The sequence below is a fragment of the Pezoporus flaviventris genome, unplaced genomic scaffold, assembly GCF_033815535.1.
Source record: "Pezoporus flaviventris isolate CSIRO_AGI_PZ_B2104156 unplaced genomic scaffold, CSIRO_AGI_Pfla_v1 ptg000003l, whole genome shotgun sequence".
In the NCBI taxonomy this organism is placed as follows: Eukaryota; Metazoa; Chordata; class Aves; order Psittaciformes; family Psittacidae; genus Pezoporus; species Pezoporus flaviventris.
Window position 1 is genome coordinate 10,608,758 of NW_026892551.1, and position 23,049 is coordinate 10,631,806.

At 37.7% G+C, this 23,049-nt stretch overlaps 1 protein-coding gene across 1 annotated transcript; it reads left to right on the forward strand.

The window, feature by feature from the left end:
• Nucleotides 1–88: 88 nt before the first annotated feature.
• DIS3 (DIS3 homolog, exosome endoribonuclease and 3'-5' exoribonuclease) lies at nt 89–21,368 on the forward strand. Its single transcript, XM_061445284.1, has 21 exons — nt 89–390; nt 2,693–2,850; nt 3,647–3,840; nt 3,957–4,030; nt 5,135–5,299; nt 6,114–6,278; nt 7,000–7,113; nt 7,214–7,351; nt 8,424–8,570; nt 9,235–9,351; nt 10,167–10,268; nt 10,853–10,917; nt 11,031–11,115; nt 11,820–11,947; nt 12,467–12,553; nt 13,568–13,724; nt 15,226–15,440; nt 16,452–16,620; nt 17,035–17,193; nt 17,417–17,539; nt 21,244–21,368. The coding sequence occupies exons 1-21, from the start codon at nt 157–159 to the stop codon at nt 21,331–21,333; spliced, it is 2,886 nt and encodes a 961-aa protein (XP_061301268.1). The 5' UTR covers nt 89–156; the 3' UTR covers nt 21,334–21,368.
• Nucleotides 21,369–23,049: the final 1,681 nt, after the last annotated feature.

The following is a 23,049-nucleotide window of genomic DNA, read 5'->3' on the forward strand; positions in this document are numbered from 1 at the left end:
TTCCGCCTTCCCTCAGGGCGGCCGAGGCGGGGCTGCGCGACGCCATCACCAGGGCGACCGGAGCGCCGCCGCGCGCCAATTCCCGCGCTCTCTGCCGCGGTGCGTGCCGGGAGGAAGCGGCGGGGGCGGGTGGTGTTCCTGCCCGCGGCGCGCGCCATGCAGACCTCGCGGACGTTCGTGAAGCGCACGCGGGCGGGCGCCGTCGTGAAGGTGGTGCGCGAGCACTACCTGCGTGACGACATCCCGTGCGGCGCCGCCGCCTGCCGCCTCTGCCCGTTGCGGCCCGACGCGCCCGCGCCCAGCCTCGAGGCGCGGCCCGGCGGTGCCGCCAGCAGCCTCTGCCCTGCCCCGCACTACCTTCTGCCAGACACCAACGTCCTGCTTCACCAGGTAAGCCGCGGGTCGCGCCTCGGGTCCCGGCACCGCTCTGGGCTTAGTCATGCGCCTCTCTGCTTCAGCCTCGGTTAAATCGTCTGCGTGGGAGGGGTCCCCTCAGGTCTTGGGTCCGGGCATCGCTCCTGGAGAGGTGTGGATAGCGTCAGCAGTGAGTACGCCGCCGGGCTCGGGCCTTGCTGTTGTTAGTGGTGTCCGGAACGGCTTGGCTTTTCTGTCTCTGCATGATACGGAGGAGGCTTTCAGCATCGCCGAATCTGGCCTGATCTTAGGCTGTATTCCGGTTTTGTATTTTGCTGCCTCAACAGTAGGAATAGAGAACTTGTTCCATAGGATCATAGAATTACGGTTGGAAGTAACCTCAAGGATTGTCTGGTCCAACCTCTTTTGGCAATGCATGACCTAGATGGCATGTTGCAGCACTCTGTCCAGTCAAATCTTAAAAGTTTCCAACCATGGGGAATCCACCACTTTCCTGGGGAGATTATTCCAGTGGTTGATCGTTCTCATCGTGAAAAATTTTCTGATGTGTCCCACCAGAATCTTGTCAGAAGTAACGTAGACCCATTACCCTTTTCTATTTTACTTCTGGTAAAAAGGCAGTCTCCATCTTCTTTGTAGCCACCCTTTAAATACTGAACAGTATTTATTTATTCGCTGTTTGTAGCCTGATACAGGTATGGAAAGTTAAGCTAGAATGGTGTATAGACTGAAGCAGCATCAGGATCTTCAGGTGGTTACTGCATTTTCCTGAATACCCATTCCATTTTTCAGACCTGTTGTAGGCTTTGGTTCTTCATACTGTGATGCTGATTTCAGGTAATGAATAGAGGCTGCTGAATCATCCCATGTGCAACCCTGGAAGCATGGGATGAACTTTATTCTGCAGCCCATTCCTAGTTGTGCAAAGGCTTGAGCCTGGGCAGTGCAGGCAGTAAAATTTCAGGCTGGGAGAATTCCCAATCTTGATGATTTTCATTGTTTGGTGTTTTTTTTGGTGTTTTGTTTTTTTTTTTAATTGCTTTGGAATGCATGGAAAGTAGAATAGCCCTGTGCTGACATTGGAGACTGGAAATAATTCATGAATCCTAACATGGATTAGTCTGGAGAGGAGCACAACACTCACATGCTTCAACTGTTGCTCATCCTGAAAGTTGTAAGAATTTTTTTCCCAAAACAGCAAACTGAGGGATGCTTTCAGTCTGTTGCCCACGGACTTCTTGGTGTCTGTTGGCAAAGTTTGTATATGCGTAATGTCGAACACTCTTAAGAATGTGCCACGGTACGCTGCCATGAACTGGAGCAGCAGGATTAGAAAGCCTTGGTAACAGCAGGAAAAGTTTTTACCCAGCAACCGGAGCATGATTGTAACAGTAAGACTTGGCCTGGTAATTGGTCTTGTGCATAGACTAATACTTGATTACTTGCCCTAGGAACATGGCTCTTAATCTGTTAGGTCATTTAAACATCAGATGAAGAGGAGCTTGGTTTGGCATGGATTTCAGTTCTTTTAGCCATGCCTTCTAGAGCCTTACTGCTGTCTTGTGCCATGGCAGGGGGTTTAGGATAGGTGATCTCCAGAGGTCCCTTCCAACCCTGACGATTATGTGATTCTATGATTCTGTCTCATTTTGGAGATGGGTTTGTACAGTTCCTTGCCACAAGCTTAGGAAATGAAGCTCACATCTTTTTCTCCTGATGGGCTGCATGGATGTTATGTGTAGACTTCTCTTTGCATGTCGTGGCTGTCAGGAGTTGGCAGAGAAAAGTGCTGAAAAATTTTAAACACGTTTCCTCAAAAAGATAGGTCTTTGAAAAGGTGAAGAGCAGCTAACAGAATTCCTGGTGAGTTGAATCTGCAGAAATGAAAACTGGAGGGCAACAGTGGGATTGGGTTTGGAGAACTTGAGCCTACACATGTCACAGGCATATTGGTGTTAGCTGTGTAACAGTAACTATTTGATGGTTTGCATTGTTCACAAAGACATACGCCAGAAAGCCTTTAAACTATGTTGGATTACAATCAAATTGCATAAAACTGTATTTGGTTTACAAAGGTAATAGTTTACAAGAACCCATCCTATGTAAACTAAATTTCTAGTGTACATGTGGCCTTAGATTTGATTGGAGTACTGCACATGTTGAGGCTGAATTTGGTGAAAATCAGAATAAGTCATGCTCTTCATTCCAGCAAAATTCAGGTTACAAAGAGGCTGGAAAATCATATTTGAACTGTTTAAGTCCTGTTATTGGATAGAATTAAACAACAATTTTTATTCATTTCCATTTTGTTCCTCAGATTGATATACTTGAAGATCCTGTTATTAAGAATGTCATTGTGCTACAGACAGTCTTACAAGAAGTCAGGAATCGGAGTATACCAGTATATAAGCGAATTAGGGACGTGATTCAAACCCCTGAAAAACATTTCTATTCTTTCACCAATGAACATCATAGGTAAGGTGTGGAATAGGATGTAACAATTGCGCTGCTAGCCGGTGAAAGAAACTGGGAAACAGAACTGCAACATTTGAACTAGGTAAAAAAATTAGGCTGGGGTGCATAGAACTGTATACTTGTAAGGAATCCAATTGGGAAATAGTTACGTGTTCCAGGAACATGGTCTGTAATTAATATAAGCTTATATATATATTATGAAAAGGTGTTCAGAATGATGAGTGAGATTTACAGACAAAACTTGCCCTGAGATATAGAATACTGATTTTCCATTTTAGTGTCCTTTTTAAAAATATTCCAATTTTTTCTTAAAAATATTCCTTTTTAAAAACATTCCAATTCCTTTTTAAAAATATTCCAATATTTTCTTAATAAGCTCAGTCTGTAGCAGAATTAAAAAAAAAAAAAAAAGTTGGTTAGTTAGTGACAGAAAGCTCTAAGAAATAAACATGCAATTAATTTGCCTTTTTTTGCCCTCACAAGCAGTTTCCAATATGCAGTATCATAGTTCTAGGAATCTTGAATCCATAGTTATAGCATCTTGAATGCAGTTCTCTTCAGTTGTCAGTTGCGAAGGTTGAGTTAGAAATTAGCTCCTCTTTCCTATTTTTCTTTACCTGTGTGTCTCCTGACCTTCAGTGGCCAGAGTATTACACATACAAAAACCGGTACAGCAGAGATTCTTTTGGCCTCACAGTCTTGCTTGTCTGAAAAATTTTTGTAAGTATGGATAGATTTTAAGATTTATTTTGTTTCATTTATGTATTTATTTATGTCTATGTGTTCATGTATTTAGAGAAACATACATAGAGCAGAAGAAAGGAGAAACTTCTAATGACCGCAATGACAGAGCCATTCGGGTAGCGGTAAAATGGTACAGTGAGCACTTGAAGAAAATAGAGGATGAGGAGAAGACTCAAGTTATCTTTTTAACAAATGACAGAATTAATAAGGAGAAAGCTCTAGAGGAAGGGATAACTGCTTATACATGTAAGTAAAGTGACATGTATGTTTTAATTTATTGCTCAGATAAACAATCTCAGCAGTCTCTTCATACCTAAATCTGGTGCACCTCTTGCATAAATTTTATGTGTGTGCTTTTGTAGGTGAGGAATATATAAAAAGCTTGGTAGCTAATCCTGAGCTTGTAGATCGTCTTGCTTGTGTATCTGATGAAGGGGTATGTTTTTATTTTCTTTTTATAAGATAAATTAAGCACAAATGGTTTGCAGTATGTTATTGGACGCTCTATGTCAGGCTACTAGCATCAGTTTAGAATATGAGGACTCTGGACTTAGTACCAATTTGACAATACAACCTTTTGACAACTGAAAAGAAAGGGAGATACATTGTAGCAGTTTTTACTGCTGCTTATGTGCCTATTAGTAATTGCTTAGTTATTTGTAAAATGCTACTTGCTTTAGGTAACTGATATAAAGATGAGTATAATAATGGTTAAAGAAAGTGTATAAATATTAAAAAAATGGAAACAAAATGAAAAATGGGTATTGCAAACCATTTCAACCTCTGCTTTGTATCTGTTATTTGAAAGTTGATATTAACTTACTGATAAATTTCTATCAAAAGTTCTGATTTTTGTGGTCATGCAAGTTGTCATAAGTGTAGGCTGCAGCTCAGACATGAGCTACATCCTCTTTTATTTCCTTGTGCTTTGTGTTTATCACATGAGACTGATATAACTAAAAACTAACACCAAAAAATGGGAAGGTTAATTTTGTCAGAGGTAGTCCTGTCAGAATAGGGTGGGACAGGCAAGAATGGAAAGAAAGCGGAGGGCTCAGTTGATCTGCTCAGCAGTTCATTGTCTGACACCTCTTAAAGTTTTAGTCATAGTAATATTTTTTCATAATGTTAATATATAGTTTATATTATACGCTTGTACTGTGTGCCATACTCTTTACCACGTAATGCTAGTACATGCAAGTCAGCATGAAAGCGTGTGTCACTTGGGCAGTATTTTTTTCAGTAACTGCAGGCAAACAGGAGAAGAAGAGGAGGCATTCCTGTAATTGCCATGTTTCTGTGTTCTTTATGCTTTTTATACTTAACTAGAAAAATTACTGCTTAATAGTTGTTTTTTATTACTGTCTATATTCATATCGAACATAGTAATTATTTTAGAGTTTGTTAGCTTGAGTGTCACATTCTTGAGTTAGTTTAAGAATAATCATGAGTACAAAAGACTGAAAATTTCTTCTTGTTTTTTGTTGCTACTTTGTTTTGTTTCATTTTGTTTGTGTTTTTTTATTTGGCTTTTTTTAAGAAAGAAATAGAAAGTGGAAAAATAATTTTCCCAGAACATATTCCTCTTAGCAAATTGCAGCAAGGGATAAAATCTGGTAATTACCTCCAAGGAACTTACAGGGCAAGCAGAGATAATTATCTTGAAGCTACTGTTTGGGTTCATGGAGATGCTGAAGAAAAAGAGGTAAGTTTTTTATTTTACCTTCATGCTGTGAACTTTTAATTAGCCTCAGTAATGACTTAAAACGCAGTTGTTTCATAGTGACATATATTAAAATGAGCATTGTAGTAATTTTTCCTTTTCTGATTTTTTTGTGACTTTTTTCTGATGTTTTACTCTATGGATATAGGCTACTGAAATGCTGACTGTGCTGTTAATACTTTTTCAGCTGACTAATGATTTCTTTTTTTATTAGTTTGAAATACATGATAAAAGACAGAGATAAGTTTGCAGGAGGATTTTCAGAGAAACTGATAAGCCATTGTGAGGCTGTCCTGCTTTATTTCCCCTAATATTTTCATACCTGGTGATGAGTAGACAGATTCTTTCCCTCCAGACAGTTAACCCACCTGTCTACCTACTGTTGGTACAGCTGTCCTGTTTCAAGCAGCAGTGCTTACCTCCTCTCTCCCTGTTTGTGGTGGCAGCTGGAGATGCTTCCCTGGCTCCCTATTTCTTTTATTCCTGTTTTCCAGTAGTATATGGAGTTCCCTAGCTTGCAAAGGTAGGAGGATTGTATGATTATAAACAAAACATCTGTGGAAAGCACATTATTTTTGTGGAGGCAGTTGGAATCCTGAAATGGTATCATAAGTACTGAAAGAAACCAAGGTAGAGGAAAAAAAATGTGTCACAAACATACCTTAAAATGTTCTTTAGAATGCACAGCCTGTTACACATGTATACTCTTCTGATATACTGCTTTGATATGGGTCTTCTGTTGCTGTCATTGTGAATATTTACATTTTCATTTTGTTTTCTAAAAAAAAAAATCCAGATAGTTATACAAGGATTGAAACATTTAAATCGAGCAGTTCATGAAGATATTGTAGCTGTGGAGCTGTTGCCAAAAAGTGAATGGGTGGCACTGTCCTCAGTGGTCTTGCAAGATGATGGCCAAGATGAAGATGACATTGAAACTGAGGAGGAGAAAGAAAACATTGTATGCAGTAAATAACTTTTCACTTCACTCTTATGTTAAGAGAGAGATTAAATCTGCATTACCCTGACAGTGCTAGGCTTCAGATTTACACATCCTTTTTATACTATTGTGAATACATAAACTATGAAACTTAATTGTAGTCGTAAAGTTGCATTAATTATATGATTATGTCTAAAATTGATACTTCCTAATTAATCCCAATCAGAAATTGCCGTGTTACTTAGTTAAGCTTTAATAACTCCAAAAGTTCCTGGGTGGTAGTCAGGTAATACAAAGCTATATACTGATGTGCACATTAGGATTTGCTAGAATAGGAGCAGGTGTTGTCTCATGATAATGGTCAACTTTTACCGGTAGTGCATACATTTGGAACCAGTTGTGAAATCCTTAGCTTCTTGCAGTAATCCCTCTCAATATGCATGCAGTGCATATACATGTATACCTTGTCCACCTTTTTTCTGCTGTTCCTTGATTTTCTGCAATGATGTCCATTAAAAAAACCCCACAACTACAACAGTGTAGTCAGGTCACATACTAAAAACACTAAAAGACATGCAGAGCACAGGGAAGCGTATTTCTGCTTATGAAGTCATAATAGAATTTACAGCATTATAGTGACACATAAGATGTTACCACCAAGGTTTGAGATACGTGCTATAGTCAAGCATGTTAACATGAGTTCAAAGATTTTTGTGTTTTTAACCCTTGTGTGTTCTACCAGCTGAAGACTTCTGTTAGCAAGGACATGCTGAGACCCACAGGAAAAGTAGTGGGCATTATAAAACGAAACTGGCGACCGCTTTGTGGCATGCTTTCCAAGTCAGAGATCAAAGAGGTAAAGAAACAATCCAGTTACTGTAAGCGCAGATGTTTGGGGTTTTGTTATTTTTCTCTCTAATTGAAAATTAATTGCTCCCTTTTCTGGCTGTTAATAGGCAAGGCGCCATTTGTTCACACCAGCTGATCGCAGAATTCCTCGCATTCGAATAGAAACAAGACAAGCAGATAAATTGCAAGGACAAAGAATAATTGTTGCTATTGACGGCTGGCCCAGGAATTCCAGGTATCCTAATGTAAGTTTAAGCTTTTTCTTATGAACTTTTTTCTATTCTTTCTATGTGTTATTAGGTAAAGTGTTTATTATCTGCAGTGCTGAGTAACTTCAAAAAGTGTCGATGTGAATTTTGAGTGCCATTTGATGGTGCCAACTAAGGAAGTCCCTAAATTATTTAGTTCATTCTTACCCCCAGAAAAAGATACAGATTTATCATACTCAGAAAGCTCACTCCGCCAGTTCTGCAGTGAACTTACATGTGCTAACTAAGGTGCTTTATTTAGACTAACCAGGGACCACCTTGTTTTAGTCTGGGTTCCTAGAAATGTGAACCTTTTGCTGTGACTTTGCTCATTCACAGACTGATCACTGTCTTGGCAAGTAGTTTTAAACACCTTGGCCAAATTCAGCCAAATTGACAGTGGGGCTGAGTTACAGGTAATGAAGTTCTTGAAAGATCTTTGGAAATAAATAGGAAGCTATAAGGGAAAATGAGGACTAGCTTTAGTTTGCATTGAAAACAAAGTAGGTTTTAAAGAGGCTTCCATTGGCTTGCATAGGAATGCATAGCTTGTAATGAATGAGAGCACAGGTGTTGCAAACAAGTTTAGAAAAATGAAGGAAACTTGGAATATATTGAACGACTGCTAAGGCGAAGACAGCATTGCTGTAGAGGATGAGATGTGAGAGATGAGAGGAATGAAGTAGTGCTGATATGGTATTAGGGAGTGGGCACAACACAAACCTGTAGAGAAATTAGACCTCACTAGTTTTGCTGCTTATGCAGCGATGTTTATTCTTAACTGCAAAACTGAATTGCCATGTTTACAATTTTGCAGTCTTAATTGTGGAGAATTTTATTGCCATTCAAGGAAAAGAGGGAGATGTACACATTTCAGACTTACTGAATCAATTAAATGTTTGAAATTAAATCTCTCTGTTAAAGCTGAGACAGCTAGCTGAAGAAAGATTATTCATACTGTTAGCTTAATATACTAATAACCTGTGGAATAATGGTCTCAAAATACTTCTGAGTTAACAGTGTTGCTTGATGTGCATGTATATTTGTATGTGTGCATATTGTTTCTCAGGGTCATTTTGTAAAGAACTTGGGAAGTGCTGGAGATAAAGAAACCGAGACAGAAGTTCTTCTGCTTGAACATGATGTCCCTCATCAGCCTTTTTCCCAGGCTGTCCTTAGTTGCCTACCAAAAATGCCATGGAGCATTACAGAACAGGTAATAATTTTTAAATTATTACAATAATACCTATGTCTTCTACTTCAGATCAAGTTGTGATGCTCTTGAATAACCTAGTGCATCAGAAATAGAGGAGAAATGTCCAGAACCATTTTATCTCGGTGTAAATTTTCAGTTGGATTTCCTATGGAGACAAAGCCTCTGCAAATTTTGGAGGTGTGGCTAAAATTATTTGCTATGGACAGACAAAAAATTTTAAGATAAAAAGCATGTTACAGGTGTCATTAAAAATAAAACTAGCCTTAAAAAGCTAGAATTGAGAGCAGTCACATTCGAAACAAATTGTCCAGCTGGACATCAGTCAAAATGTCACTTAAATCTGGATTCCTGGTCGCAATCATGAGAAGATTGAGGTTGTGTTCTGTTTGTCTTCCTGTTTGCTGTAAAATGAACAAATACAAATATTTGATCATTTTTTGACTTATTTTCTATCACTGTAGTTCCTGCACATCTGTTTTGATCTTAAAAATAAATACTATTGCAAATCTTGTCCTAAAACAAACAAACAAACAAAAGCACTCTGAAAATATTTGGTTGGTTTGGAAAATCTTACGTGAACTGCCTTTCCCAAGGGATCATTTTTACTTTGATACAGAAAATGTTCTTGAAAACAATTTAATTTTTTTTTTATTTTTAATTTCAGGATATGAAATACAGGGAGGACTTAAGGCATCTGTGTATTTGTAGTGTTGATCCTCCTGGCTGTACAGATATTGATGATGCATTACATTGTAGAGAAATAGAAAACGGAAATATAGAGGTATTGTCTCTCTGTTATTATCTGGTCATCTATTTGCATTTTCCTTTATTTTACAAACAGTGCAGTAGTGGTAATAGTAAATGACATGAGCAAAGCTCAAGATCTGTTGTAAAAGAGATGAATAGTGTTTGCACAACTGCAAGATGGCAATAAAGAAAGGGAACTGATTTGCATTGCATCAGTGTCAGAAGCGGGAATTTTCTAAATTCACCCTGCTTTCCGCTCATTTGGCATGGGAAATGAACATAAGACTTACTGGCTGCCTTAGCTAAATATAAACATGGATATCTACAGCTAGAATAAGTATCAGTGGAAAAAGTGAAGCTACTGTTTTAATGCCTAAGGAATTACTATTTTATTAAAAAAAAAAAGGGGGGGGGGGCATTAAAAAGCTACAGGCTTAACACCAGCACTCTACCCCCTTATATCTGATTTAATCAGGTTTTCTTCCTTATAAATTCATCTGTAGCTGTACAAGCTGAGTGTGCAAAAATGGAAGTTCTATCAAACAGAAAACCAAAAACACGTTTTCAGTGAGCCTTTGAGAAAAGGACGGAGGTTATCTGAGCCCCCAGGCAGGAAGGGTTGCATTGGAAATGAATATAACTTTCCACTAAATGTATGGACACTCTTATTTTGTGTAATTGCTGCAACTATTTATTTTTTTAATACCAGTATGATAGATTTTAACTATTCCTGTTACTGGATATAGGAGCTGCTGAAGGGAATTGGCAGTGGGTAAATTGGGTTGTAAATAAAAACTTGAGGGTGCCTTTCATGATAAGACCTATAATTTCTATGATGCTGTTTTTTAGGTTGGTGTACATATTGCAGATGTCAGCCATTTCATTCGTCCAGGAAATGCTTTGGATGAGGAGTCAGTAAAAAGAGGAACAACAGTATATCTGTGTGAAAAAGTAATGGTTTTCTGTAGCTTTTTGTTCAACTAAGCAGTTAGGTTTTCATTGCCTTCCTCCTGTAATTCTTGGGGATATTCTCTAAACTAAATAAAAAAAAAAAAGAAAAAGTAGGCTCCTTTGGGCTGCATGTAATTTGCCTAAGACTGTCATAATGAAGGTGCTTTCTGTCATTTGGCTTGCAGAGCAAGAAGGATGAACTGGACTTCTGTTGTAATACCAGTCTGAAACTGAAGAAGTGGCCTGGTTTGGCTTTTCAGTTGTTTTTTTCTTGTGATAGCTACATCTTCATTATATATATGTTTGTTATGATTTGTATTCATTACAACTGTAGTCCTGTTCATTTTAACTTCTTACAGACCACAATTTTTTTTCAGAAGTAACTGTTACTAAAAAGCTGATAATAAAAATGGATCTTGGAATAAATTTCTACTAAGTAGCTCACTTTTCTCTTGGAAATCTGAGCTTTATTAGCAAAAAAAAAAAAGAAAAAGTTATTATTTCCAAGCATTTAGTACAGTAAAAAGTGGGAAATTAAAATACATATTTGTACTGAGTCATGATTTTTATTCTTTATTTTGCAGAGGATTGATATGGTTCCAGAGTTACTTAGTTCCAATTTATGCTCCCTGAGATCTGATGAGGACAGGTATATATATATATATATATATATATATATGAACTGTACTTTGGTCTTGATGAGGAACTCCAGATATTTATATGTGGATTTTAACAGGTTTTTCTCCCTTTTCCCTCTCATAGGCTTGCATTTTCATGTATATGGGAGATGAACCATAAGGCTGAAATTCTAAAAACCAGATTTACAAAAAGTGTTATCAAATCCAAGGTTAGTCACAAATCTTACTATATTTCAAAAGAAGAAGCTTGAGGCCTTTTTACAAAAACTGTGATCAACAGACTAAAGTCTTCTTCTTGCTCTTTATTGATTTTCCTGTATTTTTCTGGTGACCCTTGAGGTCCCTTCCAACCTGGTAATCTATGATTTTGTTAGAATTAGGAAATGATACTTAAACCTTAGAAAGACAAAGTGTTTGATTCTGCCCCCTTCTTTCAAACTTCTATGGCTACAGTGTTTTTTGTGCAGTTACTTTGTTATGGTATTTCATTTAAAAAGTATAAATGTATTGAGATATCTATAGAGATACGGAGGTGTATATGACATGGTTGGTATATACCAGCTACTAATAATTTTCAGTTAAATTCAGTGGATTTTGTAGGTCTTAAATACATTTCTGAAAATTAAACCTCAGATGTATAAAATACGTCTGTATAAAATATATCCATATAAAATACATCTGTGATCAGCATAAAAAACCCACTGTAAATGTAGTATTTCTTGATGTCTTGCGTCGATCTGTCCTGTTTTCACATTATTTGAGAATTGTAACTCGGCACCTAAATGAATGGCAAGCTTTGTATTTGTGTGAACCACCTTTGACAGCAAACTGCAGTTTCTGCCAGACAACTGTGTTTTTCTTTTCATTATTCTATTATGTACCATGTCTCTTTTTTTTTTTAAACCTCTTCAAGGCTTCTCTTACATATGCCGAAGCACAGATGAGAATTGATTCAGCAACTATGAACGATGATATTACTACCAGCCTACGTAAACTAAACAAATTAGCAAAAATTATGAAGAAGAGAAGAATTGATAATGGGTAAACCATGCAGTGTTGCTGTTCCTTTTTCCCCTGGTTTCTTTGGTTGGTTTTGTTTTCTGTTTTTCTTGGCTGTTTTTTGCTGTCAAAATAATTTGATAATGGTCCTGTGCGTCCATTTCTTCAACAAATGTCTTTTAAAAGAGCAGTACTTTGCCATTTCAGTTTGCATAAAATTGTCTGTCTTCATTTCCCGAAAAACAGTTAACTTGGGGTGCTTACAAGATCAATCAATATGGATCTCTTACAATCAGTATAAAAAGACAACAATTTTAGGAGCTACTGCTGATGTGAGTCAGCATTATAATTTTGGCTGATTTGAACATGAATTTCCCAGTTTTATTTTTAATTCCTGCTGTATGTTGGGGTTTTCTGGGTTTGTTGTTTTTTTTTTTCATTTTTATTTCTGCTGATTTTTAAATTACGTTTTCATGATAAACCCAGATATTGTGTACAGCCTTGCAATTGAGCTGTTGTCTGCTTTACCGCAATTTGCTAATAGCTCTTCCTGTCTTCCAGAGCCTTGATGCTTTCCTCACCAGAAGTTCGTTTCCACATGGACAGTGAAACTCATGATCCTATTGATCTGCAGACTAAGGAGCTAAAGTATGTGTTTTATTTTCCTCAGTTAGTTAATTCAGGGCAGGGGTGGAATTAAAGACATGTTTAAGTAGTAACATTAATAGTGTACAGAGTTCATATAATAGTTCATAATAGTCATAGAATTATAACATTACTTGGGTTGCAAGGGACCTTTAAAGATCATCTAGTACAAAGCCTCCTGCCATGGGCAAGGACACCTTTCACTAGATCAGGTTGCTCAAAGCCTCATCCAGCCTGGCCTTGAACACTGCCAGGGATGGGGCAGCTTCTTGGGGAAGCTGACCCTAGAATTCAAGAAATCCTCTGTATTTTACTGTGCTATGTGTGAACCAAGTTTTGAGCGTATGCTTCACATATGAACCTAAGTCTTTACTACTGACATAATGGAACACTAAGGTCCAAACTTTCTACACCACACTGGCTTCTCTGTGATGCTCTTCTACTGGTATTAACAAAGGAAAATAGAACTTGGAGTTATGGATTACTGAAAACTTAAGAAAAACAGAGCAGTTATTGCACATTATTGCAGAGTGATACAGTCTTACTGAAGAGTTGTAGAAATGGAGCTACTAATTCAGTTTCTGAAGATTGTTACTTACTTTGTCTCAAACTACTGCTTAGTGTCGGTGCTAAAATCTACACTTAGTTATGTAAACTGTCACGCCCGTGGTGTGCAACATGGTGTTTTCAAACTTACATGGACAATATTACAACAGTACACTTAGGAAGAAATCGAAAACTTATCTGTTGACATTTTGAGACAATTTTAAAGAGAGTTTTTCTTAAATATAATTCATAATTTTAGAATGGGTGTTTTTCTTCTGACTCAGTATCTAAACTTAATAAATGTTAACGTTTTTAGTCTTAAAAATGTTTGCCTAATTGTGTAAATGTTTAAAACAACTGGTGAATACTGTATAATACTGTTCAGGATGGTGGAATGTCTCTTAATTAAGCACTCAAGTAAATACATAGCTTAATGCTTTTCTAACAATATAAAATATTTCATGTTGGTAGAGAAACAAATTCCATGGTTGAAGAGTTCATGTTGCTTGCCAATATTTCTGTGGCACAAAAAATTCACAGTGAGTTCCCAGAGTTTGCCTTGCTCCGGAAACATCCTGCTCCTCCTCCATCAAATTATGACATCCTTGTGAAGGCTGCAAAGTCCAAGGCAAGTTTATACCATGCTAATTAAGTGACTTAATTAAAAGAAGCTGCAGGTTTTTATTCTGATTGGCCACTTACCCAAGAATAAGGGTTCAAAAATGGTGTTTTGAAAGTGTATCAGCTGCACTTTGAAATTGCTGGTACTTGTAACAAGATTAAGTGTACTTCTAGATGAAGGGAACTATTTTGTTCTTTTAAAACCCTTCCTTCAGTAAAGAAAGCAAATCACTCTGAAAGGCTTTCCTATTGTAACTCTTGTGAGTTGTATTGCTCCTCTCCAGGCCACATGCGATTTTTGAGCCAGTTTTTGGCTTCGGATCACATACGTTATTGATGTACTTACAAATTGGTCAATCATATCAAACAACATACCTCTCTTAAAGAGTCAGGAGAGAAGAAAATGTATCCCTGTGTGTTTATAGTTTCCATCCTCTCCGTAGATCAGCTAGAGTTTAATTTAGCCTGAAACAAGTCTGATTTAATAACCAAGTCTGAACTGAAAAATTACTTTTCCAGTTTCAGGGGTCTTTTATTTGAGCTAATTATTCTAACTTTCTAGACATTGTGATGTGCAGTCATATTTCCTTTCCCCTCAACTATTCACACACATGCACACCCCTGTGGGTTTTTTAGAATAAGGGAGTTTCTCTCTAGCCTCTATCAGTGCAAGATCAATAGATGAGCCAAAACCCAGCCCATTTCATGTTCCACTGCTGTAAAACTGGAATAGTCATAATAATTTCATTTGTACTCTCAAACTTATTATTAAACTACCGTTTTATTTGGAAAGCTAAATTCCCATGCATAGACAAATGTTCTTTCAGTAAACGAAAGTGGCTTTTCACTATGACGCAACCATCATGATTAATATGCTATACTTTTGTCATACTTTTAAAAATAAATATGTAATTATTTTACCATAATTTGGTCTCTAGATCATGCTTTGTGTTCAGTGGTTTACATAAAGGAGAACATTCAACAGATCATACAATGTGTGATGGGAAATAAAATGCATTCCCTATTTTCTTCTACCTACCTGAATTTTTATCAGTGAACACTGGCAAACAAGGAACAAAATGTCATATAGTTGGTTCTGCAAATTACTTTCCCAAGTATAAATTTTAATAACTGTGGAATAAGTAAAACAAAGTTGATTACTGCTTGGTCAATAAAGGGATGGAAAAGTCAAAGGAAATAAAGAACTTGCTAATATTAACAAAGTATTTCTTAGTTCTGGATGGATTTAATCTCTGAATTGCTAGGCTACTGACTTTTCATATTTTGCATAGAGTACTAGTATTAATGAGGGAAGGACCTGTGCATGTGTGGATTTATCTATCTATATTCATTTATTGGTAATAGTGGCATTCAGTGGGGTTATTTGGCATTATAGCTGCGCCAGCTGCTAAGATTAGCATGGATGTGGCTGTACATTTCTGCTTACACTCTGCTAATATTTGCTAATAATACCTGACCTTTTTTATTTTTTGATTCCCTCCTTCCAGAACTTAGAAATTAAGACAGATTCAGCAAAGGCTTTAGCTGAATCACTGGACAAAGCTGAATCTCCTACATTCCCATATCTAAATACACTGCTGCGAATTTTGACCACTCGCTGCATGATGCAAGCTGTTTATTTCTGCTCCGGAATGGATAATGATTTTCATCACTATGGTTTAGCCTCACCTATTTATACCCACTTTACCTCACCTATTAGAAGGTATTTTAATTTGGGAACCTTTCAGAGAACAAAAATAAGTGATTTATTTGTGAATAAATTCTTTTTTAAATTGTGGTGGTGTGCATTTAAAAGATACAGTTTCTGTTCAGCTTTAAATCTCAGTTGAAACAGCCATGGCTTTAGATGGTGATCAGTATTCATACATGCTCCCAGGTTCACTGCCTGTGACTTCTAAGATCAAAAGAAATCTTTAAGAAAACTCATAATAGAAATACATCCCTAGTGCGTATCTGGCATAAAAACACACTTCAGGATCAGTTAGCATTATGTAAGTCAGCAGAGACTGAGGCAGAGTTTGGTCTGTCATTTTTCAGATGTAAGCTGTGTTTAAATTTTGGGACTGTTATTTTACATATAAAAGCATTGCTGATTTGAAACTTGCATTGTAGTTAAACAGTACACCTTGGAAAATCAGAGGTTTTTTTCTTCTTTTTACCAAGCAGTATTCAAGAAAAATAATTGTCATATTTTTTTTCTCCTCAGGAACATTTCAAGTGAAATCTCTCTTACAGGAGGATTAAAATTCCTGTGCATTTGTGTGGATAATTTATGGAGCTTCTAGGAATCTTAAATTTTAGTTGCTTACAGATGCGTTAAAAGGTTCCTTGTTGAAGGTTTATTAGAAGTTATGTACAAAGATGTTAAAGTGTGATTATGCTTTGCAGATCAATGGTATTGAAACACCATTCTATATTAAATTTGGTTAAGTCATGTACTGTTGAGTACAGACTATTGGTACAAAGAAGCAGCAAAGTACAGGCTCTACTGGTAGAATATAGAGTTTATGTTGGAGAACAGTACAGTTTGTGCTGGCTTTGCAGAATGTATCTTTGGTCAGTGAAAAGAGTGATCTTGCATTAATATAGGGAGTTATCAGCACACCATCATTATTGCAAAAATGTTTTGATCTAGAAGAGTCACAAACCCAAAATTATATTCAGATTATTTTTTTTTTAAGTATGTTTTGATCATTTAATCTCATCTTTGCAGGTATGCTGACATTATAGTACATCGACTTTTGGCAGTGGCAATAGGAGCAGATGATACTTACCCTGAACTTAGAGATAAACATAAAATAGCGGATATGTGTAAAAATCTCAATTACCGACATAAAATGGCTCAATACGCACAAAGAGCATCTGTTGCATTCCATACACAGGTAAGGAGTTTTGATATGTGAGAATTAACTGTGGTGGACCATTTATGTTGATTTTAAAGGCAGAGAGGGAACACTGAGTTGTGCTTTGTAGAGCAAAACTAAGCGAGTAAGAGCAAGAGCTGCTTCTTTGAGGAAAGGCTTCATCATTGTGTTGCTTGTTCTGAAAGATTTAGAGTAATGGCATCTTGTGGATTTTTTTTTTGTTTTATATCAATATGATGGATGCTTAATACTACAGTAATTTTTATGAACAGTTTATGGGATTTCTTTATTCTGCTTTCAATACGTGGTGCATAATAATCACTAAGTATAGATTTGTATTTGAATGTTTTCATTTTTTTTAAGCCAGTATATATGTAATACAGAGAATGTTCTAGCTTTTATTCTTATTCATGTATTTTACTTCTGTTACAGCTGTTCTTCAAAGGCAAAGGAGTAGTGAATGAAGATGCATATATATTATTTGTAAGAAAAAATGCAGTTGTGGTTCTGATTCCCAAGTATGGGCTAGAAGGAACAGTCTTCTTTGAAGAAAAAGGTAAACCAACACCAAGACTGGATTACAACAATGAGGTATGTTAAATGCCTTTATTTTTTTACTTGGTAAGTGAGCAGAATGACTAAAATCTAGTTGGTTTTAGAGGGGTAAGAGAGGCTTTCCTAAACCTCTGAACATTCAGGAGTCATTTATGTTAATTTATATTCACACATAATAATTTCCTACAAAAATATTTATCTGTAAAAAAACATAAGCCATTTTAAACAGTGAGTATTTATACAATATTTGAACTTTCAGGTACCATCACTGACTGTGGAAGACACAACATTATGTGTATTTGATAAAGTTAAGGTGAACATTATGTTAGATGCTTCCAACATCCAACATCAGAAAATTCAGATGGTGTTGGTAGAACCAAAGGTAAGGCACAACATTTGTGATTCACAGAAATCATATTACTCTTCAGTAATGTTAAAAAATCAGTGTATGGTAAAATTGAAGTTTAAACCAGGAGGAAAAAAAAACCACTTAGCAGCAGATTGTTGCAGTTGCTTTGTGTCCACTCTCGAGAAGACACAGGTCTGCTTTCACTGGCTGTTGAAAAGAATAAAGGGCTCTAAATTAAATTTCCCTTCTGGGCCCGTAAGAGTTATTTCCACTGATAGGAAAGATGATGATTTGCTGAAGTAGTATCTTTTGAATTTCATGGTTCTGTAATCAAATCTCCCTTTTAAAAACCTTCCAAAACTCAGTCAGACCATCTTTGCTCCAGTAAATTATGCTGTAACTGCGATGGGCGGCTCAGAAGGAAACTATGTAATTGCTGGCTGTAAATGACAGTCCTTTCTTAAAATGGCCACAATATAAAAATTACCCCTTGATAATGTGGTAAGAACTGCAGTGTCCTAATAACTGTGTCTCTGGTCTTCAGACTTTCCGGTTCTAGCTTCTTAGTACATCTGGGACATGGGTTTTCACCTCGTCTCACACCTCAGGTCTGCTCAGTATTTTGTGTTCCATTGAATACTTCCATTAAGTTACATGTGACTTGGTAAACAGATGGTGCGATAACTGAGTATCCATAATCATGTAGGAAAAAGAAAATCGAAAATAAGCAAGAGGTCCTTGTTTTTGCAGTCAAACATTATCATTTCTCTGTTTTTGCTGAGAAATAACCTGTTTTCAGACGCATTTAAATATACTTATCTTTGAGCTGTCGTATAGGCTTGAGTTCAAGGCAGTCCTCATGATCTCAAAAAGTGGGGGGGTAGAAAATGCAATCTGTAGTAGAAAGAAACCTTGCATCCTGCTGTGCATTCTCGTGCTGAGCTACCTGCTGCTTGTGCTCACCAGTGAGGGTTTGTCCGAGCTGCTGCTGAGGGACGCACTTTGTTCATTGAAAATGGACACATATTAGGGCTGATGAAAGCTGGCTTCCCTTCTACTTGTACTAATTTCTGTGAAGGTCCCTTTTTCTACAACAAACCAAATACTATAATTTTAGCTTTTCCCTTGATACAGGAATGGCTGTAGTAGTTAAGCCAAAATACTTTTTCATCCTGACCATCAGTTACTAGTCCCCCTTCTTTGTAAGGAGCGAATACAGGAGTCAAGTGCATATACAGTGATCATTCCCTTTGTGTCCATTTCAAGCTTCCAGCAATTTGCAGCTTAAATACACAGCTCACCTTGTATGAAAAAGTGCTTGACCTTTCATCTGTTTAAAACCTAATACTATTACTTTATGACATACTGTGTTTCCCATTTACTGTTCCCATGCAACCCAATTCTATATACTTCTTTTAGCTCCTCCTTTACTGGAAACCTTTGCATCTTTGATGTTTCTCATTGCTTTTATGTTGTTATAGTTCTCTTACATGATTTTTTTTGAACTGGGAGCAGCAGCACATATGTGACGTTTGCGAGCACACCACAGAGCCATGCAGGATCACATACGTACAGAGATTAGGTACAGTGTTGTATGGTGTTATGTGGGAACACTTTTTATCTTTCAGTCCTAGTACCAAGACCAGTTTTAAGCACTGAGTTTACACACACCACCAGTTGCTAGCTGACAGTTTTACACTTGCTTTTAGAACTCTTAGATAGACTGTATCTAACCCTGCCATTAAAGGAACGCTTTCCTCTTACCCACTTTGTTCTAAACCTTCATTTTTTTAATTTTTTTTTTTTTTACTTGTCACAGTTTTCTTGATACTGGTCTTAATTTTCTCGAGTGCTTCAAATACACTTTTATTACCTGCTTTAGGCTTCTGTTATCATCCAGCTAACTACTGATAGAGATGCAAGGAGGAATTTCCTGCCTCTCACTTAGATTCTTTTATTACTGTTCTCAGTCTTTTTTGCTTGCCTATTTTAATTTTGCATTTATTCTTCATTTGGACAAGATTTTCACTTCTTTAACTGTTCTCTTGAAATCTTATTGATAAATGGCATGTTCTTCCTCCAAGCCTTTTTTAAATTCCATCTCACTCCCAAAAGCATTTTGCCTTTTTGCAACCCCCTTTAATAAAATTTTTATTAAATTCCTTATTGTTGCTCATGTAGTGCATTTTAAACTTTGGGATTTTTATCTGTATTACAGGGATGGTTCTGTGGGCAACCTCTTAAGCAGGTCCTCAGGCATAGAGTTGTTTCTCCCTGTTCATGGGTTCCCTGACCAGTTCCCCCAACAAACAGGCCTTTACACCTAGAAACATAGACTCTGTCTAGAGCCTTCTTGCAACACTCACTCATTGAAGGTAATTGATTGTAACTACCTGTTCTCACAGCCTCTCCAATACTCTTTAGCATGTCATAATACTTGCCATTCTAACTAGCTGACCAAAACCATAACCTTTGGCTTATGGTGGTGGGTTTAATGCATAGGTGTCTGTGACATGCTTATACAATTAAATGACTATTCCTTCTACTGGTATATGCTGTTGTCACTTCCATGTGATTTATAACCTGGCATTGAAGTCCTAGTGATTGGCTTCCTTGCATCAAGCTTCTGAAATACCTGTTACCTTCTCTCGTCGGACATTAGTTTGCCCAGAGACCTAAGTGTAGAGGAGAATGCATGTGTATAGTCTTGGTCCAGCTGTCTTAGAGACATTACTTAAATGAACTCCATCACAGCTTGCTTTGCTCTCCTCTCTTTAAATACTTGTCCTGGGTTCAGCAGTAACAGTCATTTTTCTCCTTCTTAGTAGCTGGTGCAGTGCTGTGTTTTTGACTTTCAGACTGGGAACAGTGCTGATAACACTGATGGTTTTAGTTGGTGCTCAGTAATGTTTATGCTGACCAGGGACTTTCTCAGTCTCATGTCAGGGAGGAGGGGAAGCCGGGAGGAAGCAGAGACAGGACACCTGACCCAAACTAACCAAAGAGGTATTCCATACCACAGCACGTCATGCCCACTATATAAACTGGGGGCAGTAATCCGGAAGGGCTAGATCGCTGCTCAGTTGGGCTGGGTATTGGTTGGCAGGTGGTGAGCAGTTGTATTCTCTTCCCTTGTTATTTCCCATATTATTATTGGTGGTAGCAGTAGTGGTTTGTGTTATACCTTAGTTACTGGACTGTTCTTAGCTCATGGGAGTTACATTCTTTGGATTCTGCTCCCCATCCCTCTGGGAGCAGTGGGAGGAAGGTGGGGAGTGAGTGAGCAGCTGTGTGGTTCTGGGTTACTGGCTGGGCTTAAATACCACAGTACCACATGTGTCCATACTCTCAAAGACACCACAGTGTGCTTCCTGGTGACTTCTTCAAATACAAGTAATTCTGTCCTGAGCCTGACAGGAACAGCACTGCAGGAAACGCTGCAATCGTGACTTTTAAAAGCAAAATGGAAATTGTGAGGTTAAGGTCCCTTCTCACCTCTCACTCATCCCCCTGCCACTATGGGCAGCAGAGGTGGCACTGCTGCCCTTTGCGTGAGCTCTTCTCAGCTTTTCCTGCTGCAAGTGTTATATGATGGTACAGCCTCCTTTAGGGGATTAACAGCAGAGTTTTCTGATGTTGATACAGTGATTGTAAAAGGTCTGTATAAGTGAACTCCAGTTTCATCATGAAGGTACAAGTTAAAAGTGTTCTGACTTCCACTGCTCTTCTTACTGTAGATACAAGGAAATGATGTGCCTGCAAATCTATCTGCAGAGACAAGCAGCAACAATGAACCAGAGAAGAAGAAAAGGAAGCTACAAAAATAGCTCGATACTGAAGTTAATAGGAAGTCACACATGAATTCTTTGTATTTACATATTTTTTTCCCTATGGACAAAATGCTAGAAACAGATTATGTTTACTTTTAAATACACCTTTTAATGATTTGTAAAACTGGCTTTTTTAAAAAATAACTTTTTAATGAATATGTATGCAGCAGTAGTTTTAAAACCATCTATGTTTTAATGTATGGCTATAGTTTTGTCTTGTGGGTGAAAATAAATGCTTCTGTGAAGTGAAGGAATAGTTGTATTTTATAACAGCCTTAAGGCCATGCAAGAGCCTGACTAAAGTCAGTTTTTTCAATCTGCTAACAGAACTTACTCTTGAATAATAAAGGCCATACATAGCCCCATACTGGCAAGTTAACAATTGTTAGTTATAATTCTCATTTTGTACCTTGAACTATGTGGTTACAGGCAAGCCACATCTCCTGCCTATGTAGTCATAAAGCATGTTTTACATGGTGTGAGGACTGATGTAGGTTGAGTGTGTGTGCTCCTGAGCGCAGTGCTGAACTTCCACCACAGGGACCCCAAGGTAGTTGTTACTGAGTTCTGCATGTTTGTTTCAATGAAACTGTCCTCCAAAGCACCTGGGACAAGAGTAGTTTTCATTGACTGGTTCTGCTGCTGCCAGCTCCAAGCTCTCAAAGGCAAGAGACTGCAGTCCCACATACTGCAGGTGTTCCTCAGCCATCTTCAGAGAGTTACAGCTCACAAACTTCTATACTAGTCACTTGGTACTTTCCTTGGTAAGGATCAGGTCACAGTTGATCAATATGTGGTTGTCACCTAGCCGTAGTTACTCAGCTTCCCGAGTGCTGTCATTGTTAAAGGGCTGAATCAGGTTTATGAAGTGTGTATTTACAGAAGGCACCAAAAGGAGACAGCTGACTCAAACAGAAACCACAACACTGTCCCCCCAATGAGATGTTTGAATCCTAATCCAATTCCCATGGACAGAGACACCTTCTACTGGACCAGGTTGCTCAAAGTCCCATCCAACCTGGCCTCGAATACTGCCAGGGGTGCGTTCGCAACTCAGTTCCATTGTCTCGCCAAACCCAGCACTAAAGCACTGCTTCCCAGTACTAGTCTAACTCTACACTCCTATCAGCACTACTCTAGAAAGCTTCAGACACTTGGAAAACAAAACTCGGTTTCAAGACAGATGTGCAGAGCACAGGCTCTCTGATACCATGTGCTACAATAACTGAAACCAGTTTTTACCTGTGTACATGAGAGCAGTTCACTGAGCTCCTTCCCTGACCTCCTACTTCTGCTCCAACACCCCCCACCCAAACAGTGCACACAGATGGGTGTTACTGGCATCATTAAAGGAAAGATGCTGCAAAATGTAGCAAAGAAATAAATACCAGCTAGGTATGAAAGAGATGTCTTTATTGTTTCACTATTCAATGTATAGTTAATACATTTATGTTAAAGGACTCTCCTTAAAACTACTGTAATTAATTTAATGTAAACAATGACCTTTTTGTGCAACATGTACCAACCAACATGTGAAGTACAACCAGAGAAACAGAATGGTCAAATGATTTCCATGGTAATTTGCACAGCAGGTTTCTTAATACAAAGCAGTTACACTGACATCATGAAAACACATGCACACTTTCATAAAATAAATAATTCCCATCCAATTGAAGACTATAAAACAGGACAGAAAATACAGGCAACTTATTT

What these genes read in the sequence shown, in the direction of transcription:
- DIS3 (XM_061445284.1), top strand. Translation starts at nt 157, where the DNA reads ATGCAGACCTCGCGGACGTTCGTGAAGCGCACGCGGGCGGGCGCCGTC. An exon ending in CCAAGTCAGAGATCAAAGAG is followed by an intron (nt 7,114 to 7,213) that starts GTAAAGAAACAA and finishes GGCTGTTAATAG; the next exon opens with GCAAGGCGCCATTTGTTCAC. An exon ending in AAGAGAAGAATTGATAATGG is followed by an intron (nt 11,948 to 12,466) that starts GTAAACCATGCA and finishes CCTGTCTTCCAG; the next exon opens with AGCCTTGATGCTTTCCTCAC.